Source organism: Podarcis raffonei, chromosome 8 (genome assembly GCF_027172205.1).
Source record: "Podarcis raffonei isolate rPodRaf1 chromosome 8, rPodRaf1.pri, whole genome shotgun sequence".
Classification (NCBI taxonomy): domain Eukaryota; kingdom Metazoa; phylum Chordata; class Lepidosauria; order Squamata; family Lacertidae; genus Podarcis; species Podarcis raffonei.
In genome coordinates this window covers 9,591,356-9,605,924 of record NC_070609.1, presented here as the reverse complement: position 1 = coordinate 9,605,924, position 14,569 = coordinate 9,591,356, and the positions used below count along the sequence as shown (strand labels likewise).

Here is a 14,569-nt window from a genome sequence, read left to right as displayed (position 1 = left end):
ATTCCCAAGCCATGCCTATTACAATGTTGCTAGTACACAATACACAATAAAATGATAAGGTATAGACTAAAGCAGCAACACAGAATAAAACCAGCAAATGACGTAAAAGTCATGACAGTTAATGTCAAAGATCAGGAAATTTTTATTTTATTTTGGGGGGGCTGGAGCCTATATGACAATAGTAGTTGACAGAGGGGAAATGTCCCTCGGGAGGGAATTCCAAAGCCAGGGAGCTACCACAGAAAAGGTCCTGTCTCTCCTGTAGCCACCTGCCTAATCTCTGGTGACGAGGGAACTTGGGCAAGAGCCTCCGTTGCTCAAAAGCCTACAAGGCAAGAGGCATCCCCATTGCTTGCTTTCAGCATCTGGTGTTTGCAGGTTAACTGCCTCTCCTCATGCGGGTTCCACATGGAGTGATCATTGCCAATGCAGCTGTTCAGTGGAACCTCCAGGGTGAGATGCAGTTTACCTGTCTGAGTTGGGGACAGTTGTCACCCACCCTGTTCTGTTTATGAGCTCTTGGCGGGGGGGGACTTCACCAATTCAGCTAGACGCTATGTTACGTGGATCTTTGTCTGATCCAGCAAGGACTTCTTCTAGCCTCCGATGTTCCTCAAAAGGAAATAAAGCATTTCACAATCTGATCTTAGTGCCTCACGGGGCCTTGCCAGGCTATTCACAAACACATGACGGCCTCACCACTGCGTTACTTACGGCACGATTGCTCCATGGCGTTTTTTCACTGCACAATAGAGAGTGCCAAGTCATTTGAATACCTAGTACAGCAAACTAATTGATTTAGGGCACCAGCAGATTAAATACAAGCTTCAGAACACTCTTAAGCCTCGTAGTCGTTGCCAGGCAGTGAAGTCTGCACCCAGATAGATGTCTGGACTCGTATCAGGCAGTTTCCCATCTGCCTAACTGGCCAAGTCATTGCAATCTCTTCCTTCACCTCTCGGAGGAAGAAACTAACCCCCAGGACTGAGCTGTGGGTGGACAGCCGGCCGCCGCAGCAGCAGGGAAATGACAGCCCAACTGACTTGTTTAATTCCACGTAGAAGAAAATGAAAAGCAGCCTCCAGCCTTTGTGGAAATGCATAAGATAAATGGTGTAGTCAGGATTCTCCTCAAGTGCCAATAATACAATTAAATAGCTTAACAAGGCTACCTGTATTTATGTTCAGGAAGTTCCCTGCTCCCTTAGGCACACTCAACACAAAATTTATGGATAACAGGCCTTAAACGGTTGCCTGAGATAGTGGGCTACTTCCTTCTCAGCTACCTGAGCTGAAAGAGGTGTAATATTCTGCTTTAGGCAACCGGTTGCAGGGGGTGGGCCAGTGGTGTGGGAAAAGTGTGCATACGAGTGTCAGATCAGCTACAGTTACACAGTCCTTGAAAGGATGCTCACAGTAAGCGGTGGATGAAGGACAGTTTTGGTTTCTCTCCGTTTCTCATTTTCCCATCAGGGTGCACTAAAATAAAATAATAATAATAATAATAATAATAATAATAATAATAATAAAGCCCTAATGAGAACTCATCAACGTTTTAGTGGGAATTTCTACTAATATACACATTTTTATGCAATCTTTACCAGATTAAATTAAATTAAATTAAAGCAACTTCCTCATATATAATACATTTCTGCACATCACTTTAACATATATATGAGCCAAAACTGAGAGGCAGCTTCTCCAGCTCCAGCCCCACTCTTGCACAGCTCCCATTCATTTCAGCGGGAACTTTTCAATGGACTGCGATGCGCAAGTCGGTGTTAGAAATGCGACAGCAGAGATCATTCTGCGTGCAATTTAAGGGTTAATTCTGTGGTACCCTCAACTAGCCAGGGGGGGGGCAGGAGGAGCTGTTGCTTAGCAACCAGTCAAAGTGGCATCATCTTTGTTGCAGTAGCACAGGCTCGGATTGGCTGTGTAGTTGTGAGGGAGATTGAGCTCTGCGTGCTTTGTTGAATGTCTCACTGCTTTGTACAAGGTCTAATGTAAGGAAAACAAAACCTCTCTGTCCTTCTACACCGGTGTTTTCTGTTTGTTTGTTTGTTTTCCAGTTCCCTCAGTAAAGTGTTATCAGGACTTCTTTTCTCTCTGGACCCCGCCTGCGTTATCTAAGTGACTTTGCTAACCGCCCACGCTGCCTTTTCCCCCAATCTGCCAGCGCCGCTCTTAATGACACCCAGTATTCCTTGCCTTAGCCAGAGGCAGCCCTCCTATAACTTAAGACCCCGGGATCCTTCTCCAGACGTTTGGAAAGGCCTCGCTGCCTTGAGAGATCTCAGAGCCTTTGCTCCTTTCTGCATCCTATCCGTCCCTTCTCTTCGTCACAAAATAGAGCACAAAAAAAAAACCATATCTCTGCAAAGCTCCGCAGGACTCCAAGGCCTGGGAACGAAGCCCATCTAGGAAGAAGCATCCCATTTGGGGAAAAGAGAATTCCAGAAGTTTCCAGACTTGTCCATAACTTAGGCCAGGTTTCGGCTAACTTTGCCACATGCAATTCACGCCTTACACTATCAAATGTTTGCCCAGAGTCCAGGTACATCACGTCTTCTCAACCATTTTTTATTTTTTTTGTTTGAGGGTGGTGGGGTGCGGCAAAGCAATAGGAGAATCGTGACAAGCTTTTCTTCCCATGTTTGTTTTTAAACCATGTTCTCAAAATGTCATTACGGGAGGTGTGTGTGGTACTTGATTTCTAAAAGGGCAAATTCCAGGCCTTAATTCTAAGTATGTTTTGGGAGTGGGGCCAGTGGCAGTTGTTGAAGGGTGAGAGAAAGGCTCTCTGTACATGCACGTGGGGACCTTTATTTATTATAGACCATTAATTGAAACATATCTCGTTAAATGGGGCTAAAATGGAATGGATGTGGCCTAAAGGAGGAGGCGGGGCTTCTAAGTCTGGTAGTACCTGGGAGAGTGATGGCTGCTTATATGGCTGGGTCGGACTCTGTCAGGCTCTTCTCGTTAAGTTTATATGTATAAGTTCCATTATTGTTAAGTTCCAATGTCTTGGTTCAAACCCAAATATGACAGATTCCATTGTGGCTCCGCTCCTCACCCAACTCAACTCCCTTCTGTCCCCAAGTCCTTCTCAAAGGGCCAGTATTTTTGAAAACAAAAGCCGAGCTGAGAGTGGCTATTTTGAAGAAAGGACGACCGCCCACGGCAGTCTCCCTCAAAAAGGACATTGCAGCAAGCCCCTTTGCCATTTGCCAAAAGCTCTCTTCCTCTCAGACTTCATATTTTCTGTTGAAGGGCTCTCGATATTCACCAGCGGTGCTGGCTGCTAGTTCGAATCCTGGGCCAGATTTCGCTCGGCCTTTTGAGTTGGCGACTCCAGGCGGGTTCTTGTCCTTGGAGGACTGGATTTGGGCCCCGGGGTGTCCAGTTGCCGATTCTCTCCTTTAACGGGTTTAAATTTTTGCAAGCGGAGCATAATATAACCAGAGAAATTCCCAAGGCACTCTGCCCCACCCACCCGGTAGAAAGGAGATGAAAGCAGGCAGCAAATGACATTCAACAAATATTTTGCTTGCTTTCCGTAATTCATCGGCTCTCCTAAATGCAACAGCCTTTTTCCAACGTATTGTTTAAAAAGAAAAAGGCTCTCTCCAGTTGATATGAGAGCAGGGTTGAGTGGCCTTCCTTGACTCAGCCCTCCTCCGTCACATTCCCACCTCTTCAATAACCAGTCACCAACCACTTAATGCGCTGTGGAGCCATTATCTTCCTCAGGTGACTGAGATATTTGTCTTGCTAATTTGTTTTGTTGGTATGCGAGGGCAGATTTCAGGATGCGTTCCAACTTTTTGCCACGCCTGCTGGATATTTCGTTCCGCTCGGTTTTTAACCTTGGGTAGACTGAGGAAACGCGTGCCGTCGTTTCTGTTCCGTCGGCTGTACCTGCCCGGACAGGTACATCACTGGATTGCTTCCTTTGGGCTTTTTGACAACAATTCCACCCCAAAAAAACCCCCCAAAAAATCTGGTGGGGAAGAGGGAGAGAATTACAGCCGCATCGGGACACTGACACAACTGCCTGAAATACAGTTTTGGAAAAGAAGTTTAGCTGCCAAAGGCAACTGCTGAGACTGGTCTCTTTCTCTCTTGCAGGGTCCCAACTATCTGGGGACTCTGGTGCGTTTGCCTCCTGCAGCTCCACCACCTCCACTTCCACCTCCAGCTCCTGCTCCATCTCCACCTCCTGCTCCTACTTCTGCTCCAGCTCTAGATCTAGCTCTAGCTCCAGCTCCACCGATGAGCTGCTGCAACGACGAGATCACGAGGTTGCATCGCTGCGAAGATCACCATGACGGAGGCTGCACATGCTCTGGCGAGGGCTCTCATTGCTCGAACGCGGAATGCCACAGCCGGAAAGGTAAGCCTTTTCCTGACTCGCGGCAGCTGGGTTTGGGTGTATGGGAGAGCAGGTCAGGTCATTCCATTTGTTTATTGTTGCGTTCGTACCCCACCTGTCCTCCAAGGTATGTGTTGAGTTCAAGTGCCTGTGGTTCTCCCTTGCCCGGGTTTATTATCACAACGACCCTGTGAGGTAGGTTCAGCTGAGAGGAGGTGACTGGCCCAAGGCCACTCAGTCAGCTTCATGGCAGAGAGGGGGTTTCAAACTAGGTACCCCAGGTATAAATCCCGTTGGCTCCCCATTAAAAGGTGTGTTAAAAGAAACAATATACCGTACTTGTCGCTGTATAAGACGCACCAGACCATAAGACGCACCTAGTTTTTGGAGGAGGGAAACAAGAAAAAAAATATTCTGAATCTCAGAAACCAGAACAACAAGAGGGATCACTGCGCAGTGAAAGCAGCAATCCCTCTTGCTGTTCTGGCTTCTGGGATAGCTGCGCAGCCTGCATTCGCTCCATAAGACGGACACACATTTCCCCTTACTTTTTAGGAGGGAAAAAGTGAGTCTTATAGAGCAAAAAATATGGTACTCTAAAAATTGGAATGGTAGGAATTGTTTTCGAATTTCATCTTCCAGTTGTTTAATCTGAGCACCAACAGGATTTCTGTTCTCCGTATTTTGGAACAAAACGTGTATCTCTTTACCACTTTCTTCAGATCCCCAACAATAGTTTTCTTAAACAGAAACTGAAAAAAAGTTGTTTATACAGTAGGCTTCCCACTCACCACCTGAATTAAAAAAATAATAATAATTCTCAGAAGGTTAACTGCCAATTAGAACTTTTGTTTTGTTGCAGCGAACAATTCCTGTAAGTAGGAAGTTAATTAGCGCTTACCTCCGAAACATATTTGAATAGTTATTTCATTAATTAGCATAATACGTCAAGCCTTCAGTTGCTTAACAACTTCTCCTTCTTTTTCAAATACTTTGCAACAAGCATTAGGGCTGCCATTCAGAAGTTATGAATTAATTGCTAGATTTTGCTTCCTGATGTGGCGCTTCAGGTTATAACAGAAACAAACTCAGATAAGTTACTGAACCCAACTGCCATCATTTTAACAGCTCAACAATTCTCTTTGCAGATTTCCTAAGAACACTTTTTCTATCTTAATTACCTTCAACAATTCCCCATCACATAAGGAAAAAAAGTCCTTGCATCTAGCATGGATGCGATACCCTTGGGAGTAATATCTTTTAAGGAATATTAATAAAGCAGCCCCATTTTTATAAAATTGATGCCATGCTTACAGTTAAAACTCTTGTTCTTGGATCTATTTCTTCTTATATTTATTTTCACAAGATCCTCAGTAAGAATTTTTTTTTCCAAAAAAAAGAAGCCCTTCATCATTTGAATTCATAGCTGTAATTACTGTATTCATTTGTGATCCACTTCCTAGTCAGTTAGCCCCTTCTTTAAAGCCTATACCTCAAATCCCTAATGTGAAAGAAAGGTTGATGTTCGGATGTGAGGGTGATCTGGATGCGACATCTGTCACCCCATTGATTGCCAGGGTTGATTCGGCTGATCTGGCTGGCTAGGCGGGTGTCCCCTCCCTCCCTCACCGCTCTATGTGCGTCCCTCCCGAAGCTGCGCGCTCGGTGGAAGAGGACGACCATCCCAGATAGAAGGAGTGTACCGTTCTTCGGTCAAGGGTATACGATAGCTGCGCTCCCCTGCTAGAACCTCCAAACAAGCTCAAGAAAGGTTGATGTTCCTGCACTTGAATTTGCATTATTTCTGCTTGATTTTTTAAAAAAAAAACCAGCAGAAACTGACGCCCAGTTCCGACAGCGTCAGGGGTTATGCTACTTCAGACTACAGAGAGGGGCACATATAAATAAATGCACTACATGGGGGAAAATCCTTGCACAAAAAACCTAGCCTAAGCTTCCCCTGACATTCTAATTTTGTGTGTGGAGGGAATTATTGCTATGGAAGAGCATTCAATAGTGTGAATCTTTTCCTGCCGTTTAGAATGGTACAGTCCAGACTCCATACACAGACTTGACTTTAGCCAGTTCTTATGCACTAAAGTTCCTATTTCTTTGAGGAACAACAGGCTCCATCTGGAAAAAAACGCTGGAGGAAATTGGCGATTGTGGAGCATTGCACTTTATTTTGACAACAGCCCTGTGAGGTATGTTAGGCCGAGGCGTGGTGCATGGCCTGAGGCCACCAGTGAGAATCATGACTGGATGAAGGGTAGGATTTGAACTCAAGATCTCTCCTGTCAAAGTCCAGCACTCTGTTAATTTAGGGTCCGTCTTAATACATGCCTTGGTCTGAAAGAACTTGGGACAGCCGCTTTGTTGAAGCTAAGCAGTTTTGGGTCTGGATGGAAAGCCTTCCTTGCTATTTTATTATTTTCATCATGAAAGTGAGACAGAATATATTGGTGTTTTCCACCGGTTTGGAGCGACAGCTCTTTTTCTGAGGGGGGGTGTCGCTGTTAATTTTTGCATGCCGGTTTGCAGAGCGTTAAGGAAATTCTGGAATGTAGGTCACACCTGAATAGTAGCAATGTAATTTATGTGTTTTAAACCATTACAGTGGGTGGCGTGTGCGGAAGGAAGGCCTGGATGTTACAGGAACACCCAGGGGAGGAAGTGGTGTTGTGCATCTTGGCATTCTGTGGACAAGAGACGCATTTCACTCCCGCCAGAGCATACCCTGTTGGTGCTTTACTACCCACTGCCAACCCTCAAGTATGCAAAATTAGGCATGGATGCACGTGGACTATTGCTCTAGGGCAGTTCATAAAAAACTTTTTTTAAAAAAATGCCTGCTCCAAAGGTCTTATCTTACTACACTAGGGATTATATAGCTATATCTGAAATTTCACACTGTACTTAACTGGTCTTCTAGAGTTGATCATTATTTTCACTCCAGACAAATTCAATTCCTTTTGCAACATTTTGCATGAAGTGAGTTTTACCTTGATTTTGCATGAGCAGGATGCTTCATTTTTGGTAAACAAGGAGTCAGACTGTAAAATGATTGTTGCTGCAGGATTGTTCGCTCTATAAGACGCACCAGACCATAAGACGCACCTAGTTTTTGGAGGAGGAAAACAAGAAAAAATAATATTCTGAATCTCAGAAGCCAGAACAGCAAGAGGGATCGCTGCGCAGTGAAAGCAGCGATCCCTCTTGCTGTTCTGGCTTCTGGGATAGCTGTGCAGCCTGCATTCGCTCCATAAGACGCACACACATTTCCCCTTACTTTTTGGGAGGGAAAAAGTGAGTCTTACAGAGCAAAAAATATGGTAACTGGTCTTCTAGAGTTTATCATTATTTTCACTCCAGACATATCTGAAATTTCATGCATATCAGTTAATATCTTGACCCTCCTCCACGAAAATAGCTGTTTACTTGGCCGTTTTCCTATGTCGTGAAGGCTGAAATTTCAATTCAGCGGAGCAGGGTCAAGATATTAACTGATATGCATGAAATTTCAGATATAGCTACATAATCCCTAGTGTAGTAAGATAAGACCTTTGGAGCAGGCATTTTCTAAAATATATATATTTATGAACCGCCCTACTATTGCTCTGTGGTACAGCAGGTACAGAAAGCCCCAGGTATGACCCCGAGGTAGAATTGGGAAAGATTCCTGCCTGAAACCTCAGCACAGATAATTCTAAGCTAGATGCAACCGAGCTGGTGTCAAAACGTATTGCTCTGATATAGTCATTTCGACAGCCCTGGACCTCTATGTACACTATCCAGGCTTGCAGCCCAAGGTGGTCACTGCTGTGCTGCTAATGCATTTCACCCCCAGAGGTGCACTCCATTTACTCTCAGCACAGACAGGTGCCAACCAGATGGGCCAATGGGATCCACTGGTATAAGGCAGGTCCCTGTGCTCTTCTGGTGGAGAATACCTGTGCAGCGTCAAAAGCCTACGTGGCTGGGTGGACATGGGGAGTGTTGCTGAACAGGATTTCCCAGAGGCAGAATGCCAGACGCCCTGCCAGGCTTCTCTTGTCCCTGGACGTCCTCATGATTAACAGGACCAAGTGGGAGATGCAACATGAGCAATGCACTACACCCTCTTGTGGCCTAGGAATATCTGGAAATGATGTCAAGCAGCCGGAAATTCCAGAGCCAATTCCGCTGTAAGGCGGAATCGCGGGAGATTTAGGAGCCTATCGCCCCATTTCTTCAATTGGAATGCAGCTATGCCATCCCAGAGTCAAAATAATCTTAGGGTGCTTTTGTTCTTTAAAAACGTTTAGGGTACTCTCATTCCGACTCAAGAAAAATCACCATTTTATAATTCAAATGGGGGGGGGAATAAATATAGTAAATGGACAAAAGTACAGAGGGCATGCATTACCTCATGATGGTGAAAAATAGTAATTTTCCTACTCATCTTGAAATACTGCCCCTCAAGGAGGCCAAACTTTCTTCAGTAAAACACCACACATCCACACTCCACACTGCTTCACACATTAAACGCTTGCTTCTGTCTGAGAATCAGGAAACACCGTTAAGGGAAATGAGGCCACCATTGGGGGTAGCAACGGAACTGACGATTCACCTTGCTAGAGAAGAAACTAATTTTTTAAAAAAAAAATTAGTTTCTTCTCCTGTTAGGTTCACAAAATGTTTAGGGGTATGTGTACCCCTGCGTCCCCCCCAGAAAAAAAGCACTGGGGCTATGCACCCCAAATGACAAAAATTGTAATGATAAGAAGCAAAAATAAAACAAAAGAAGCTATACTTTATTTTAGTATATTTATATTTAGTGTATTTTAGTATATCTAAGTTTTTAAATATATAAATATTTTTTAATATTTACTTGTAGCAGAAGTGGATTTGCTGCAGTAAAGTGACAGAGTACTTTAACTGCACAAAGCTAAATTTCTGATAGGCACTTGAATCCCCTCTGCAAAGTACTGACCGCCTGGAGGCAATATTCATCCTGGTCCTGAATTTTGAACCAGGAATTGTCTAACGACATGTATTCCTTGCTCACAAACCTCACAAACTCCACCCATTGGTAAAGGTAAAGGGACCCCTGACCATTAGGTCCAGTTGTGGCCGACTCTGGGGTTGCGGCACTCATCTCGCTTTTTTGGCTGAGGGAGCCGGCGTACAGCTTCCGGGTCATGTGGCCAGCATGACTAAGCCGCTTCTGGCGAACCAGAGCAGTGCATGGAAACGCCATTTACCTTCCCTACAGAGCGGTACCTATTTATCTACTTGCAGTTTGGTGTGCTTTTGAACTGCTAGGTTGGCAGGAGCAGGGACCGAGGAACGGGAGCTCACTGAACTCCACCCACTGGTACACAACCTAATTATGCTGCAGAAGAAATCTCCAAGAGTCTCTAACAATTAAGGGACTTTAAAGCTCACCTCAGCTTCCTGTTCAGTCACTGAACAGGCAAATAAAAAGCCTTATAAAAAGTGCTTACAGTTACCATTAATTCCACTGAATAATTATCTAAATTTCCAAGACGGTGATGAGGATTCTTTTTTAAGAGCCCTGTAAAAATGGTTCCTCCATGCTGATTTCTGGGCCCAGGAAACGGGTGTGAATGGAATAGGGGCTATCCAGCGTTCCCAATACAACTTCATTTACTGGTACCCTTCTCTTTCATCTTTGTATTTTAATAAAACATTCCAGCAACCTAACTATCGTGCTTGTTCTCAGTTAGCCATTATGGTCCTACCTCCTTTAGTCGGAGGGCCTGGGGCTGGCTAAATGGGGAACGCAAAAGCTGTTATGCACGTAGCCTTAATCATAAGAGTGCAACTGGCATTTTACTGAACTGAGAGTCAAATAAGAAACGGAAAGTAAAAGTGCAAAGTAGGTTACAATTTAAAGGAACAGTATTGGGGAGCAGTGTTCGTCCAGTGTCACATTTTTCTGCAATATCCCCTTAACCATGACATTAGCAATAAGCTTTGCAAGAGATGAGTTGCCAGATGAAACCTTGCAGGAGCTCAGTGTTTGAAATTAGCCAGGCGCCAGGCGCATTTTGCACCTGGCTTTCAACCACTTGCAACCAAGTGAAGATGCATGGGAGCCAGGAATGATGGTGCCTGACATCTTTACTGATCTGGCCTGTTTTCACACACTAATACCCCAATTTGCAGAATTCTCTCAATTATATTTCATCGGCACAATCAGAATGAATTTCTCAAACCAAAATGCTTTTTCTGTGCAGCCTGAGCAGGAACAGTCACTTTTAAGCAAAGGGGGTCAGAAAAGGCCAATATATGTGGGCTATCCCTGGATCAAGTGCCTTTTATTCTTTAAAGTTCTCAGTGTTCTTAACCGAGCTCAAGGTTGTCATCTGAACTAGTCATACAGTCAATCATAGTCAATCCATCAAATGGCAACTAGAAATTCTGTTCTGGCGACTGTAACCTTGATTTAAGGAGACATTTGGCACCTACCTTATATATCTGAGTTTCTAACACTGCAGAAACTGCTTTGGAAGGGGGCAGTTGTCATCCCCGCCTTTTCTAGAACTGCAGGCTTTGCTGTTCCCACAGCTACCATTAAAACAGGCTGCCCAATTATGGGCACTTCCAAGCGGTCTCTATTTTCAGCAGGGAATCGGTTACATACTGGCAAACTCACGTTGCACAGTTAAAGCTGATTTGCTGCTCTTGTGCAACAAACCTGCTTCCCTCTTCACCGCACCCAAAATCTAACTTTTTGCACTAAGGAAAGAATCGGCAAAATGCACTGGGAAGTGTAGGGTAACAATTGTTTCACACAGCATCACCTACTGGTCTTCAGCTGGTCTGATCTAAGGTGGGTTTACCATGCAAAATATATGGTAAAAAAATTAAGAAATGGGTCCCCAAAGGCATGTCTGGCTTAAAAGTAGGTCTGAAAGGTTTGACGATACCTGATCTAACCTCTCTGAAAACAGATTGCTCAATAAGCAGCCAACATTGTCCGACGTCCCTGCAAACTTTGTGCAACCCCATCAGGACGAACGCCAACAGCCAGGTCATCTGAAAGCCACCCTAGTTATCTCCTGCTGTCATATCTATGCTGGTCCACAGTTTACGAATGCTGTATTCTTTTCCTCTCCTCAGATATCCTGACGGAAGATGACATTTACTGCTGCTCCCTTTCCAAGACACTGTGCCACACCTCCACGCCCGTCACAGTGGGCTTTTACTCCCCTTGCGGAAACCGCCTGCATTCGCTGCTTGATCATATTGGAAGTAAGTCCTGGCCAAAAAAAAAAAAAAAAAAGCATCAACTTGGGTATTCAGTAATAATAGGGGGGAAAGCCCTGCCCCTGTGCCTCCTAACATGGATTTTTGCCATAAACAGGCCTTTTTCTCTAGCCTGTCCATTCAATCAGGATTTTGTTATTTAAGAGACAAGCACAAATGTACAGTGGTACCTTGGATTACAGACGCTTCAGGTTACATATGCTTCAGGTCACAGACTCCGCTAACCCAGAAATAGTGCCTCGGGTTAAGAACTTTGCTTCAGGATGAGAACAGAAATCATGCTCCGGCGGTGCGGCAGCAGCAGGAGGCCCCATTAGCTAAAGTGGTGCTTCAGGTTAAGAACGGTTTCAGGTTAAGAACAGGTTAGGAACAAATTAAGTACTTAACCCGAGGTACCACTGTATTGCTCGTTTGCCAATCAGGCTGTCCCACATGCACAGACAATAAAAGTAAAATAGGTACATGCATAATGCATCAGGCCACACTAAAATACAAATTAAAAATTATACAATTACAACTGGCTTACGTGTATTAACATAATATTAACATCTAAAGTGGCATGTAAGTGTTTTCCACTCCCCTCAAGCCAATTTTACAAATTGCACACTCCTAAGTGCTGTGTAGTAATCTGCTCCGGCCAACTCAAAGAGAACTTTTGCTTGACGGGGGAAGTTAAAAAGATTCTTCCTGCAGTGCTCTCCCCGGCAATAAGGGGCTCAATTTAACAGCTTCTCGGATCTAAATACAAGGGGCATTCTGATTTAAAAAAAGGGTACCAGGTTCTCTACCTTCAGGCATGTACAAAAGAGTGATGATGAGTGAAGGTGTAGAGTCATAAAATTGTAGAGTTGGAAGGGAGCCTGAGAATCATCTAGTCCCACTCCCTGAAATGTAGGAATAACAGGTAGAGAATCCCTGAAAAATGGCCATCCAATCCGTTAAAAACCCTTCAGTGGAGTCCTCCACCTTCCACTGTTGAACAGCTCTCACAGCCAGAAAGTCGGAATCTCCTTTCTAAGTTGAAATGAGGAAGGATAGTAGCTGGTCCCGACATCTCACCCCACTTTTGAAAGGCTAATGCCTTTTTGTTCCACTTTGGCAGAATGCATGCACAAGGAAACCATCCGGAGAGAAGAAAATGAGTACAGGAGGACACATGAGAAGCCCCGGATACCGGAAGGATGGAACTACCTGACCCTCCTATGGTACTTGGTGTTCTATGAGCCAGTCATCACAGAGGTTCATCTCAGGAGGAAGAACATTGACTTCATGTTCATAAGATTCAGCGCCTGGGAATACGCCGGCAGTGACAAGCTGTGGGCTGGTCTGGTCACCACCTTGTGTGACCGCATCCGCCACCAATTCGGGCCTCTGCCTCTGAGCTTCTACCACGTGGTGGGGAGCAAGCCCCACTTTGCCTCTGGGTTCAGCCAGCAGGAGTGGAGGCTCAAAAAGAAAGCCTCCTTTGCTGCCGGAGGGTTCCTGACCATCTTGCTAGCTGGCATTGGCCTGGCCACAACCGCGTACCTTGTCCCAGGGCTGAGGGACGGCACCGTCTTGAAGATCCTCGCTGCCTCCTTGGCCAGCGTTACCGGTTCAGGGGCCTTGGTGGCCATTGCTCCGGTGATTAAGCACCTGATCATCAGCCAGAAGAAGAAGATCGAGAGCATGACCAGCAATGAGAAATTCACCAGCCACCTGGGCTTCATGAGCGCTGTGAAGAAAGAGATTGCACTCCTCACCAACTTTGTGTATTACATGGAGATCTTTGAGAGGCGGCGGCTGAGGATTGTCTTTGAGATTACCAACTTGGACATGTGCTACCCAGAACGAGTCATCGGGGTCCTGAATGCCATCAACACGCTGCTTTCAGACACCAACGCCCCCTTCATCTTCATCCTGGTGGTGGACCCTTGCGTTATTGTCTCTTGCTTGGAGGAAGCCAGCTGCATGAAGGGCATGGCGGACAACGGCTACCTCTACCTCAACCGCACAGTGACGCTGCCTTTCTCCATCCCGGAAATTGGCCAGAGGGCAAAGCTGCGGTTTCTGCATGAGGCCTTCCAGAGCCGGGAGGACTTGATGTACAACATCATCACGAGAAACGTGGAGCAGGGGATCAAAAGGGCCAAAGGGAAGGACAGGGCCTTGGGAGACATGGAAGCGTCGGCAGAGATGGACCAGCAACAGATTGACGCTCAGGCCGTGCAGTACATCCACGAAGCTTTCCACTGCTTGCACGACGAATTCGATTCCCTTTACAGGTACATCCCAGACAGTATTGTCCAGATGAAGAGAATCGTCAACACCATCCCCATCACTATCCGGCTTATGGCCCAGCAGCATGTCTTGAGACATGCCATCTGCCCCCGGTCGGTGGCGGCCTGGGTCGTCATGGCCAACCAATGGCCTTGCCGCTTGAGCTGGATACTGCAGTGCATGGAGGACAGGCGGCAGTGCCACACAGTGGGCGAGGACGACAAGGAAACCATGTGGCACGTCTTCGCGGAGAACTGCAAGGAGCTCTTCTCCCGTCATACGGAGCTTCACAACATCATGGCGTTGGACAACGACCCCGAACTCTTCGAGAACTTCTTGTGGCACGATTTCCCTTTCACCGTGAAGGAAGGGGAGAAGTACGTGAGGTACACGGTCAACTTGGACCACTCCATAAGGTATCGGATGGGGCAGCTGCGGTCCCTGGCTTCCCTGGAAAGGGACTACCTCAAAGAATTAGCTTCTCTGGAAAAGGACAAAGAGAAGGAGAAAGAAGCAGCTTCCTTGGAAAAGGAGGAGGGCAGAGAAGCAGCCAATTCAGGCAGGATGGTGTAAGACGGAGGGTTTCCAGGTTATCAAACGTTCTGTAATAAGGTATGACCAGTCATGGTGGAGAAGCTATTTGAGAGACGATTTTGCC

General features: G+C 45.7%; 1 protein-coding gene across 1 annotated transcript; it reads left to right on the top strand.

Annotated features, from left to right (window-relative positions):
• Nucleotides 1-395: 395 nt before the first annotated feature.
• NKPD1 (NTPase KAP family P-loop domain containing 1) lies at nt 396-14,569 on the top strand. Its single transcript, XM_053399224.1, has 4 exons — nt 396-453; nt 4,111-4,398; nt 11,506-11,637; nt 12,755-14,569. The coding sequence occupies exons 1-4, from the start codon at nt 396-398 to the stop codon at nt 14,482-14,484; spliced, it is 2,208 nt and encodes a 735-aa protein (XP_053255199.1). The 3' UTR covers nt 14,485-14,569.